Genomic DNA, 12,594 nt, shown 5'->3' with positions numbered 1-12,594 from the left:
TTTATACCCCGCATATTGGTGCAAGCTTGTGTGAATAATTCAAGCATGCCATGCGACAGTGCCCAAACCGGTCACTGACATATACAAATCACAATCATTAGATTGGGGGTGTTTAATAGGGTGTTTCAACATGTTTTTTTTGTTAAAAATTAAGATATTTTTTTAGTGTTTTTAAATCGTTTTAATATACTGATATTAAAAATAAAATTTAAAAATATAAAAAATACATTATTTTAATACTTAAATATTTTGAAAAACACTACTATCGCCTCCTCAGATGCCCTCTAAAATAACAATTTTTGAAGCGGGGAAGGTGGCCCTTGATTATACTGACAGGGTGATTGGAGCAAGAGAAAGTGCCCCTTGGCCTCTCCTTGATTAAGATCTCTTTTCTTTGTTTTATATAACAAAGTTTTTCAAAAGTATTTTAATGCACATCACTTTCCTCACATGGATATCATATTTCCTGCGCGCACCAGGAGCTCAATTTCAAATTAACATTCCAAATTGGAACTGCCATGCATGGTAGAGAATTAGGTCGATCTCATTAATTTCCTAGATTCTTTTCTCCCTCGGAACAGCACCTCCCCCACGTGCATGCACTTGCTGGGGAGGAATCTGAACATTCCGATTCAAAGGGCTCTGAGCAGGAGAAAGTGCTGTCTGGAATTGGTTAAAATGGCGGTGTGTTTGTCTTTGAATGTTCTAGGGCAGGTCTCTCTCTCTAGGCTGCATCCATATCTCTTTAGAATATGTTCCCAATCATGGCTGCCACTGCCTTGTTGAAAGCAAAAATAAAGTGGAGCTCAGCTCCAATCTAGAGAAGAAAGGTGCTTGCAGAGTGTCATGCATGGATGAGAGGAGCTAGTTTACTTTCTGACGAGAGCATATTCCATTACCTTGCCTTGCACCTACATCTTAATTGTATTATATTCATTAAATTAAGCTTATTATACCAGCAAATTGCAGGTTAGATATTGTTCTGTATATCAGCTTTCATATTAAATCCAGCAACGTACGTTCATGATTTTTGTTTTTTTATTTCTTTCTGAGCAGATCCCGTCAATGGGAGCTTATCTGCTAATTGCTAGGTATATTGGTTACCAGGGACCAATTTACACCACTAGAAAAGTTGGGGGACTGTTAGGGCTTTCGAAGCTGAAACTCCCAATTGGCCGTTTGGGAGTCCTGAGATGGATTGCTTATTTCCTTTGTCACTTTTTTTTTTTTTTTAAATTCAAATCTTTTACAATAATGTCATTAGCACTAAAGTTCATGGCCATACCCTCAAGAAGTCAATGTTAAGATAAAGAAGGGACTTTGCGTATAATTTGGGACTAATCTTAATTTGCGGTAAAATGTAGATTTATGGGTTGAAAAGACATGGTTGGGAGATCTAGGTCATTGAGATGACTCATAGGTTAACTTCTATCGATGTTAGAATGATTTTTTTAATAAAAATTTAAAGATATTTTTTTATTAAAGAAATTGTTAAAGTTGACTTGATGAAATTAATGTTCAAGACTATTTAAAATTAAAACTGACCCTAGCCAATTTTCTAATCAATATATGAATTATCAAATCTGAACGGGTAGGTTAAATCGGATTTGATAAAGAAATGTCCAGAGACACTTCTGAGTGAAGTAAATTGTTGAAGAATATTAACCATCTAGGTGGTGGTCTAGTGGTAAGAGTTTGGGATCAAGAGGTTTGCTCCCCATGTGGTTTCAGGTTCGAGCCATGTGGTTGCTTATATGATAGTCACTGGAGGCTTACATGGTCATTAACTTCAGGGCCCGTGGGATTAGTCGAGGTACGCGCAAGCTGGCCTGAACACCCATGTTAAACTAAAAAAAAAAAAAATTGTTGAAGAATATGTGTCTTGGGAAGCAAGGCTCGTTATCTCTTTTTTTTTGCTGAGGATTAAGAGTACGGTTTTCATTGTTTTTTACTTGAAAATGTATTAAAATAATATTTTTTTTATTTTTAAAAAATTATTTTTGATATCAACAAAGGGACTTGAAAATACTAAAAAAATTAATTTTAAATAAAAAAAATATTTTAAAATTTAAAAGAACTTGAGGTGTTCCCAAACGATGCCTTAATGTTTTCAACAACCTTCTAGCAGGATTAACAAAAGAGCTAAGTCTCTTAGGGAAGTTATTGTTCATTAAGATATAAATTACTATTTATTATAATAGTATAATTACAAGTTTATCCTTGAAAAAAAAACAGTGTATTAAGCCCTAGGTTAGATTGTCTTCTCATAAAGACACAATTGTTTTTTTTTAAATTGTATCAGATTAGATTGATAAAAAAAAATTATTCTGCACAATAAAATTAATAATTTGATCATAAAATAAAATAATCTAGCATCTAGTATTCAAGGACTTTTTTGTATTTTTAATTTTTTTAAATGATATAATTATTTTGATGCTTTTATAAACAAAATTAACACAAGAGCTTTTTTTCATCATTTGTCATTGTGTTTTATATAATTTTCAAGGTTACTTAAGAATATTATTGTAAATTAATTTTATTAAATATAATTAAAACACAACTTGCTTGAGAGTTCGTGGTAGCCAACACGTGGACAACCCTCACGTTGTTCGGACTACACGTTGCAGAATCATCCGGCTATTATTTTTTGCGTTTTGATTCTATTGGGTCATCTCTCAATTGTTTCTTTTTATTTCACCCCTATCATTTTTTAATCTATAAATAATTCATCAAATTAAAAAATGTTTTTTGATTTCACCCCTATGATTTTTTAATCTTTCAAATCTTATTCTCATTTTTTAATTGCAATTTATTTCATTTGGGATCATTTTTTTTTCAAATTTATGCTCCTCAAGTTTTTTTTCTGTCAAATTTCATCCTCATTTTTTTGTTAATATTTTTTTTCTTTTGTAAGTTTTTTTATTAATATTTTTAGACGATTTCATCATTTAAAATTAAATTTATTGAGAATTAAGTTTTTTAATTGAACTTAGGTCCATGATTTCACAAGCTATGAATTTTAGAAATTAGACTTGGTTTTATGAGGTATGCCCGAGTTTGCTCCCCCTCCCTCCCTCTTTAAACCTATTTTTTTAATTTTTTTTTGTGTTTTATTTTCTTATTTTTGGAGTTGATTCTATTGGGTTAGCCATCTACATATTTGTTTTTTAATTTTATCCCTACTATTTTTATTCTACAAAATAAACGTGTTTCAATTTCATCCTTTGTGATTTTTTAATCTTTCAAATTTATTATCCATTTTTTTAATTGTTGTTTATTTTTTTTGGGATTTGTTTTTCAAATTTCATCATCCTTGGTTGTTTTTCTATGAGATTTTATCTTCATTCCTTTTGTTGTCTTTTTTTCTTTTTTATTTTTTTTGAATAATATTCTTTTAATGATTTCATTATTTAAAATTAAATTGGTTGATAATTAAATTTTTTGATTAAACCCTGGTTCATGACTCAACATGTTTCAAGTTTTTAAGATTAAATAAGGATTAGGAGGTTTTCATAAGTTTTCTTGGTTATTTTTTTTTAAGATGGTGTTTTTTTCTTTTTCTTTTTTAAATTTATTTTTCTTTTTTATGGTTATGCTTCCATTAGTTTACAATTGATTTTTAAATAGTTTGGATAGGCTAGGAGTGATTTGTTTTCTTTAATTTACATATTATTGTTATTTTTTATATTATTTGAATTACCTATTCAACTAATAACTTGAAATTGTTTTTTTAGGCGGACACTTTTGATACGTCAATTTTTTTTTCCATCCCATGAAGAAGTACGGGGAACATATCCGGTGGCCAACTAAACTGATAGAATTGTTGAATAATTAATTTTTTTAAAAAAATTAATATTGGTGTTCGAACTAGTTTGCGTATATCTTACTAATTTTACAGGTTTTAAAGTTAACGATCATGTAAATTTATGGTGATTCTAAAGTTTATGAAATTCAAACTAGTAATATTTAAAAAATAAATTTAAAATCTGATCAGTTAAGAGAGTGTTTGACAGTGTGGTAGCGGTTGCTTTTCAAATAACTTTTTGTGCCGAAATGCATGCCAATGATATTTTTTTATTTTTTAAAAATTATTTTTGATATCAGCACATCAAAACGATCCAAAACATACAAATCATATTAAATTTTAACAAAATTGTTTTTTTAAAATTTTTTGGGAACGCGCCCCAAACACATCGTAAGCTATAATTAATTATTTTTCAATTAAAAGAGAATGTTCATAATTGCTTTAACTGTACGAAACACTAGTAGGCAAATTGGATGTTCTGTTTTATGGTGAGGTTTTAATTCTTACGAGCACATATATCATGTCTTGAGGCCCAGCAATAAATGGGAATTCGTCCCAAGCTTCCCTTTACAAGTTTTCATTCCTCTATATAGATATATATATAAATTCCCCCCATTCATTTATTATAATATGTCCATCTGTAAATTATTAAAAATTAAAATGCTAGATTTAACAAGTACCCTATATTTTGTTCTAAAAAACTCAAAAAATTGGGAACAAATCTAAGATAATTCCTTGCGAGAAAAACTGACCAAATCCCTCAACCATGGAAACAAACAATTTATGTGAATAAAATAAAATAAAATAAAATAAAACCACCTTTTCTTGATGATAAGTGAATCAAATTATGTGATTTTTTTTTAATGTTTTCCGTTACATACCGTCTGAGCTATAACGTGAAAAAAAAAAAAATAGCAAAACAAGAACGTTCTATCGGATTTTACACAAGGGTAGTTTTGTAACAGCAAAATACACGATGATAAGACTGAAGACCGAAGACTGGAAGAAAAGGAGACGTCATGGCGGCAACTGGCGTCAAACTTTCCGTCAAAAACAAACTCAAAAAAGAACGTGGTCAAACTATATTTTAGTCCTTGTACATCTAGTGATGTACCACTTCAGCTACTGTAGATTAAAATTTTTTAATATGAGTTTTCTAGTTTTCCAATAATTAAAATACAGCCCTTTTACTGGTAATTTTTGCTTACTCTTCAAAGTCTAGCTTATGCAAATTTTTTTTTATAACAATATCTTTAGATTGACCACTGTATATAAATATATTTAATTTAATTTTAGATAAGATATTAGTTGCAGTTAACTATTTGACAACTGGAAACTCATGAGACTACTAATAAAAACTTTTAAACTATATAGGAACCAAGATGAAACACTTTGACATTTACAAGGACCAAACCATAGTTTATCCATAAAATACTCTTTGCTTCCCTCTCCCTTCTACACTAACTAACTAAAAACAGGACATCCCGTAATCTCCAGTTAAATATAAAATAAAATAAAAAAAGGTAACAATACAAACAAAATTCACACCGACGCGTCCACGCAGCACCCACAATGCCCACACTGCACACACTCCGTCTACTCTCTCTCTCTCTCGCCCACCACCTTTCCGCTACAATACAAACGACGACACATTCCCCGCTGGCAAAAGATTCCTCCTCCTCCCTTTCTGAAACCCTAACAATAATTTTCTCTCCAACCAAACACTCTTCCTCCATCACCATCAACACATTCATCCCTCTGTACTCTATTTATAAATATTTTATCACCTCCCACGCCTAAAACAACTGTAATTAATAATAATAATAATTAAAAGAATTAATATTAATTTATAAATATTATTATTATTTGAAGCCAAAGCAGCAAGTTCATTTTAACGTTTCGAATGGGCTGTACAAGTTCGAAACTAGAAGATCTACCAGCCGTTGCGCTTTGCCGTGACCGTTGCGCTTTTCTCGACGAAGCTATTCACCAGCGGTATGCTTTAGCAGAAGCTCACGTGGCTTACATCCAGTCGTTAAAAAGAATTGGTAATTCGTTATATGTTTTTATTGAGAAGGAAAATTTTACCGCCGGCGGCGGCGGCCGTCCGATGTCTCCTAAGCTGAATTTACCTCCGAATAAAAAAAGTGAAGATTTAAAGGTTGTTGGATCGAGTTCGCCGAAGAAAGGTCATCATCTTTCTCATTCCAGTTCGGGCTCTCATCTTCATTTTCACTCGGATGGTGATGATGAAGACGATGATGATGTCTTACATCTTCATCGTTCTGATAACTCCTCTCCGTTGCATGGTCACGGCGAGGGGAGTGGTGGTGATGATGGTGGAGGTGGTCATATTCCGTATATGAGCTCGGATTATATGAATATGGATCAAGATTCATATCCAGGCGGCGGCGGAACGTTTTTTCATACGAATTATATGAAGAATAAAGGCGCTACTCCGTCTGTTATTTACGAGCAAAGGCCAGTGAGTTCCGAGACTGTTCATTTTGGTGAATCTTCGTCGCCTGCTTATTATAATAATTATTCAAATAGCGGTTATGCAATGAGTAATTCGAACCCTTATGGTTATTCTGGATATCCAAATTATGGTGGTGGGGGTGGTGGTTATAACGGGTCTCAGAATCAGTATGGATCTTCTTCATCTCAACCGCCTCCGGAGGTGCCTTCATCGTCTAAGCCGCCACCTCCTCCTCCTCCTCCTCCTCCTCCAGGAGCTTCAGCTTGGGATTTCTTGAATCTGTTCGAGGGCTATGATAGGAATTATCCACAGTACACGCCGAGTAGGGACTCCAAGGAGTTGAGAGAAGAGGAGGGGATTCCGGATTTGGAAGATGAGGATTACCAACATGAGTTTGTGAAGGAAGTTCACGTGGATAAAAAATATATGGATGGGGCTAAAAAATTTTCACAGTCGCCGGTAATGGATGATGGGGATGGTAAAGTTGAAGGTGATACTGAGGCTTCTGCTTCGCTTTATCAAACTAGGCCGAGTGTGGCTACTGAGGAAGATAGAGTGGCGTATGAGGTTCATGTGGTAGATAAGAAAATTGTTGATAATGAGAGGTCTGAGCAGCGAAGCAATGCTGGATTTAAGGGCCGAGGAGGTGGACCACTGGAAGTGGCTGTGGAAATTAAGATTCAGTTTGAGAGAGCTTCAGAGTGTGGTAATGAGATTGCGAAGATGCTTGAAGTCGGAAAGCTCCCATATCAGCGCAAACATGGTAGGTGTGAAAAGATAATAGATTGCTCATAATTTTGATCTGTATGAGCTGTTTTTCTTTTGGTGCTTTATTTATTGTTGTAAATGTTGAAGTAAAAATGGTATTTTTTTTATAAATACACCGTGGTTCTTAAGGGTTTTTGTGGATCTTTGTGAAGCTGTTTCCAAGATGTTGCGAGTTACTCCTCCATTATCTGTAGTATCTTCACAGCCGTCTACTTCTGGAAGTGCTGTGGCTGGTCCCCCTTCCTTGGAGATTGATGAAGAATTGATGGTGAGATCGAAAAATCTTTCTTCTACCTTACAAAAGCTATATCTTTGGGAGAAGAAACTCTATCAAGAAGTTAAGGTGCGTCCTGCATTATTCTTTGCTGTCATTATCTGGGAATCATACCGATTAAATTGCTTCAGGCTGCTGACTTTATTGACAAATTCAAATGTTGTCAATGTATTGTACATTCATTGAAATCTGATGAATTTTCCAAACATGCTTTTATTTGTCTGTGTTTCCAGTAATGATGAGACATGGTAATTGCTATGATTTTCTTACAAGTGTTGGGTAAAGATTTAGGGTGTTTGTTTTGTGAAAAATATTTTTTTTGGAAAATAAGTTATTTTCCACTATTTGGATGTATAAAGGAAAATATTTTCCTGTAAAATAAATTATTTTTCATTCATGGTTTTTGAATGATTTTAATAAGATGAGAAAAATTGTATTGTTTGTGATAGAGGTGGTGGCGGCAACGGCGATGGAGGTGAGGTGGTTATGGTTGTTGTTGTAGTGGTGGTAGTGATGATGTTATAGAGTTATGGTGGGATGGTGATAAATGGTGGTTATATTGATAATAAGATGGTGGCCAGTGGTGGTGTTGGTTGGAGTTTACAGTGGGATGATTATAAAATGGTGGTCACAAGAAGATGGTGGTTTTGGTGGTGTCAGTGAATATCATGAGTTGGTAGCGCCATGGAAAATATTTTACCTGCCTTCATGAGAATATTTCTCTCCAAATTGGCACTATTCAGGAGTCGACTGAAAATATTTTCTGTGGATTGTTTTGCACTGAAAAATGGAGGAAAACATTTTCCTAACAAATATTTTCTACAAAACAAACAGTCTCTTAACCTTTTCTTCCCCCCCTGGAAGTAAATTCTTAGCACGTCTCCCATGAATAACCTCTTCATTGGAATGAAAAGCAGAACTTACCAACCAAGCTATGCTATTTCTGTGCCTATTATCATGTTTCATTTCAGTAAGCATACTGCTATATCAGGAAGTTCTATTTTATAGTTAAATGGCTAAATATTTACCGTGATGCATGCCACTTGGTCTTTTGGCAGTATTCTGCATGTAGTGGAATCTGGAATTACAGCACTGCAGTACTTAGTGTTTTGTTTATCCATGTGAATAATTATCTTTGAGCTGAAGAACTCGAAGTTTCACAGTTTTTGCTTTTGCAGGTTGAGGAGAAAATGCGGGTGGCTCATGAGAAAAAGTGTCGTAAGCTGAAGCGTTTAGATGAGAGGGGTGCTGAAGTCGATAAAGTTGATGCAACTCGAACTTTAATCAGGAGTTTATCAACAAAAATAAGGATAGCAATTCAAGTCGTAGACAAGATATCGGTTACCATAAACAAGATTAGGGATGAAGAGCTATGGCCTCAACTAAATGAATTGATTCAAGGGTATGTTAATATGTGCCTTTTTTCTAATAACCAATTTCTTTTTAGCTGCTTCCCATCTTACCATTTGCTGTGTACTTAACTATTGACCTCTCAATTCTCATTGTATATGTGCTTATTACCAAACTGGACTCATAATGACGCTACTCTTTTCCATTTTATTTTCAATGTCAGTATGGATTTCATTGCTCTTGTTTGAATTATGTAATATATATCCATATGTAAATAAGATTTATTTTGCGTATGGGGCACAATAGGATGGTAGTTAGTTGAGGCAAGCTTTACTTGCTCTTATACTCAAGCGTTTGATAAAACAGACAGGGCAATGTGCATGTGTTCCGAAATCCATTGATACTTGATCTAGCTAGCAAAAGTCCTTGATAAAGTGTGGGCAATTCATTACACTTGCAATCAATGACATTTGAAGAAGCTAAAGTGTTTTGACTGTTTCTTGTACAGTGAGCAATAAGGGACATCCTTGACAAAGATATATTTGAACAGAATGGTGGAATTAGAATTTAAAAACAGGAGTCAGAAATGCAGCGGTTTCTTTGAGTGCAAATATTAGTGCAATGGGCTATAAACAGTGGTCCTCCATCATTGTTTTTTATGGAACTATTGCAGGCCCCATTTGTTCAGTGCAGAAGGAGGAAGTTTAGAATTAGTTGTCATAGGGAAGTTAGTGCAGGAGTGGGAGGTCCTTAATCTGTTCTGAAAAGGGACCGAAAAGTGGTATTTAAGCTTTGTTTGGGGTAAGCAAGTTTAATTTGCTTTACTCAGATGCTTGTGCAAAACTGAAGATAGAAAATATTCACATACAACTTGGAAGGTTTTCATGAAGGAACCTGCCAAATAACTTCTTGGACCAAAGTTATCAGCTCTCGGTTGAGGTTCACACCTATTTTAACTTTGATTATTGTCAATAGAAACTTAATTTTGGCATTAATGAATCTTGGCTCGGACATACACGAGCTAAACTTTGTTCAATACATACATTAGGTGGGGCCACACAGAAATGCAAAATCTACCTCATTTATTAATTGTTGGAAGCCGTTTGTTTTTTGTATAAAGCACTCCTGTTTGCAGTCCCTTTCTTTTATGGTCTGTGGATGTGCTAGTATATCAATAGATGTTATAAATAGATTCCCAATCATTTAGAAGACATGATTTAGTTATTAGATGTTATTCAATATGCCCAATCATTTAGAATACATGATTTAGTTTTACACACTTACTAAAGGAGATAAGTTGGCAGTTTGAAGACTAAGAAAGGAATTGTTGGTTATCAGTGAACTGTATTCAAGCCTTTTATATAAGGGCAGGTGTTCATGCCTTTTATGATGTTTGCATTAGCTGCGCCCTCTGCAGGTATGCCACCACCACAATAACAATAAAGCTTTAATCACAAACAGCAGGCACACCTGAACTTGGCTAAAATGATCCCTCCTATGGAAAGGCTTGTGGATTGCATTGTTTTTTATTAAATTTATGGAGTTAACCTTTTTATATTACTCCTGCTATTATAATGGCTTTCAAGCGATCCCTTTAAAAATTCTTCTTATGCATATATATAACAGTAGCCTCTTCTCTGGATGTGGAGCACTTCCTGACTTCCATTACCATGCTGATATGATCTTAAATAGAAGTTAATTGTTAATGTTTATCCTTAGTCTTGACGGCAGTTTTTCTGCATTTAATGTTTCAGGTTAACCAGAATGTGGAAGAGTATGCTTGAATGTCATCATATTCAGTGCCAAGCAATTAGAGAAGCCAGAGGCTTAGGTCCCCTTGGATCAGGTGAAAAGCCCAGTGATGATCATCTAGATGTCACACTGCAGCTGGGGCATGAGCTTCTTAGTTGGACTTCTAGTTTCTCTAGTTGGATTGGTGCCCAGAGAGGTTATGTGAGAGCCTTGAATAACTGGCTTGTTAAGTGTCTTTTATATGAACCAGAAGAAACACCAGATGGCATAGTTCCTTTCTCGCCTGGTAGGATGGGTGCGCCCCCGGTGTTTGTTATTTGTAATCAGTGGGCACAAGCTATGGATAGAATATCTGGGAAGGAAGTAATCAACGCCATGCGTATTTTTACGACGAGTGTTTTTCAACTTCGGGAGCATGACAAACTAGAAATGCGTCAGAGATTGGTGACAGACAAGGATTTGGAGAGAAAAGTCAGAAACTTAGATAGAGAAGATCAGAAGATACAAAAGGAGATTCAGGCATTAGACAAGAAAATAGTCCTGGTTGCTGGGGATGGTAATAGTCTGTCAGTAACTGGAAACATTGTATATCAAAGTGACACTAGTAATAGTAGTCTACAGGGGAGCCTACAATGCATTTTTGAAGCCATGGAAAGATTCATGGCTGATTCAATGAAGGCTTATGAGGAGCTGTTGCAACGTAGTGAAGAAGAAAGGCGTGCTTGAGAACATAAAAGAGTTTCACAGGTATTGGCTTATCAGAAATTTCTCAGCCTCCTTTTTAATCCTGAGCTTGTTTCTTAACTGAAATTTACATCCCTATGAGGATCATCAAGAATCCATGGTATCGGCTCAATCTGCTCAGTCCTTGCTGGATATTTTTTACTCCAAATATGGTCCATAATGGGCAGCTCCGGTTGTTCAAGTCCTCAACTGGGGGCAGAGCCATACTCGGTGGGGCCTAGATTTGGGAGGCTCGCCAAGGTTGTGAGTAGAATCATCCTTCTGCTACCTCTGCAGAATTCAGTTGCATCAAGTAAACAGGATAACAAGGGCAGCAGACGGTGAGTTCATGATGATATAAAACCAAAGCAAGCCACTCTGCATCCTTGACATTTTGGCGCCACTAGCCTCCTTGGGAAAGAACCAAGGAACAATCTTTGAGAGGTTAAGGAAAGCAATGGGTCTGCAACCTTGTTAATCTGAGCAAAGGATAGTTCCCCTCTATTTTGAACGAGGATGAGTTACTGTGGCTTCACGGGCACAGAGATATCAGATGCATGGTAAAATAACTTCAATCTTTTTGTTCCTTTCCTTTGAATATTTATTTATACTTGATTTTTGTACAGGCCTTTTCAACGAAATGAAATGCTTTCGATAAATAGTACTGTTCAAGTTGTTGCAAACACAACAATTCGGCAGACAAGAGGATTAATAACTTGTTTGTTATTGTGATCGTGTATTTTTTATTTGAACATGTATTGAAGTAGTATTTTATTTTTTATTTTTTAAATTTATTTTTAATATTAATACATTAAAATAATCTAAAATTATTAAAAATTTTAATTTAATTTTTTTTAAAAAAAATTTCGTAAGAATGCTCTCCAATTGAGGGCGGTTTTGGGTTGTTACTGTCACATTTTAAATTGTAGGGCTGAATATGCTTATTAACCCTCCCCCTAACACCACCACAAGCTATACAGTCTTAGGTTTAAGTGTGCGTGGGTCGTCTGAAAAAAAAGTTTTTTTTTTAATTCCAAATCGATGATTGTAATTAAAATAAAAATTGATTAGTTTTTAAAAAATAACCTGGATTGGTAAAAATATAGTTTGATTTAAAGTAAATATTTAAGATGTTTTTTATATAAATATTAAAATAAAAATATGTTTAATTGATTTGAATTAATTCGAGTTAATCTGCATGTTAGATCATGAGATTCTAATAATTTTATAGAAAGTAAATCAAAATAAAATTCTAATAACCCTATAGAGTTATTATAGAAAATATAGAAAATAAATTATAAAATTTAATTTTCAATAAATTCAAATGATAGATTTGAAAAAGAAATAAAAAAATAAAAATTAAATTAACTCGGTTAACTTCTCAAACTTACAATTGAGATAACCTAATAGAAAATTTGAAACTGAGATATTTTTATAGAAAAA

At 34.2% G+C, this 12,594-nt stretch overlaps 1 protein-coding gene across 4 annotated transcripts; it reads left to right on the top strand.

The window, feature by feature from the left end:
* Positions 1 to 5,353: 5,353 nt before the first annotated feature.
* LOC18097945 (protein ROLLING AND ERECT LEAF 2) lies at positions 5,354 to 11,941 on the top strand. 4 transcript variants are annotated; one of them, XR_008058999.1, is made up of 6 exons: positions 5,354 to 7,047; positions 7,205 to 7,395; positions 8,505 to 8,728; positions 10,431 to 11,175; positions 11,265 to 11,711; positions 11,778 to 11,941. XR_008058999.1 is itself a non-coding variant. In XM_024599453.2 (5 exons), the coding sequence occupies exons 1-4, from the start codon at positions 5,709 to 5,711 to the stop codon at positions 11,152 to 11,154; spliced, it is 2,478 nt and encodes an 825-aa protein (XP_024455221.2). In that variant the 5' UTR covers positions 5,354 to 5,708; the 3' UTR covers positions 11,155 to 11,175; positions 11,265 to 11,941. The 4 variants fall into 4 exon arrangements, 2 of the variants coding, with proteins under 2 accessions (XP_024455221.2, XP_024455220.2); XR_002981381.2 differs by having other exon boundaries at positions 10,431 to 11,711; XM_024599453.2 differs by having other exon boundaries at positions 11,265 to 11,941.
* Positions 11,942 to 12,594: the final 653 nt, after the last annotated feature.

The sequence above is a fragment of the Populus trichocarpa genome, chromosome 4, assembly GCF_000002775.5.
Source record: "Populus trichocarpa isolate Nisqually-1 chromosome 4, P.trichocarpa_v4.1, whole genome shotgun sequence".
Lineage (NCBI taxonomy): Eukaryota > Viridiplantae > Streptophyta > Magnoliopsida > Malpighiales > Salicaceae > Populus > Populus trichocarpa.
This window is presented reverse-complemented; position numbering and strand designations above follow the sequence as displayed.

What these genes read in the sequence shown, in the direction of transcription:
- LOC18097945 (XM_024599453.2), top strand. Translation starts at nt 5,709, where the DNA reads ATGGGCTGTACAAGTTCGAAACTAGAAGATCTACCAGCCGTTGCGCTT. An exon ending in CCCATATCAGCGCAAACATG is followed by an intron (nt 7,048 to 7,204) that starts GTAGGTGTGAAA and finishes ATCTTTGTGAAG; the next exon opens with CTGTTTCCAAGATGTTGCGA. An exon ending in CTAAATGAATTGATTCAAGG is followed by an intron (nt 8,729 to 10,430) that starts GTATGTTAATAT and finishes TTAATGTTTCAG; the next exon opens with GTTAACCAGAATGTGGAAGA.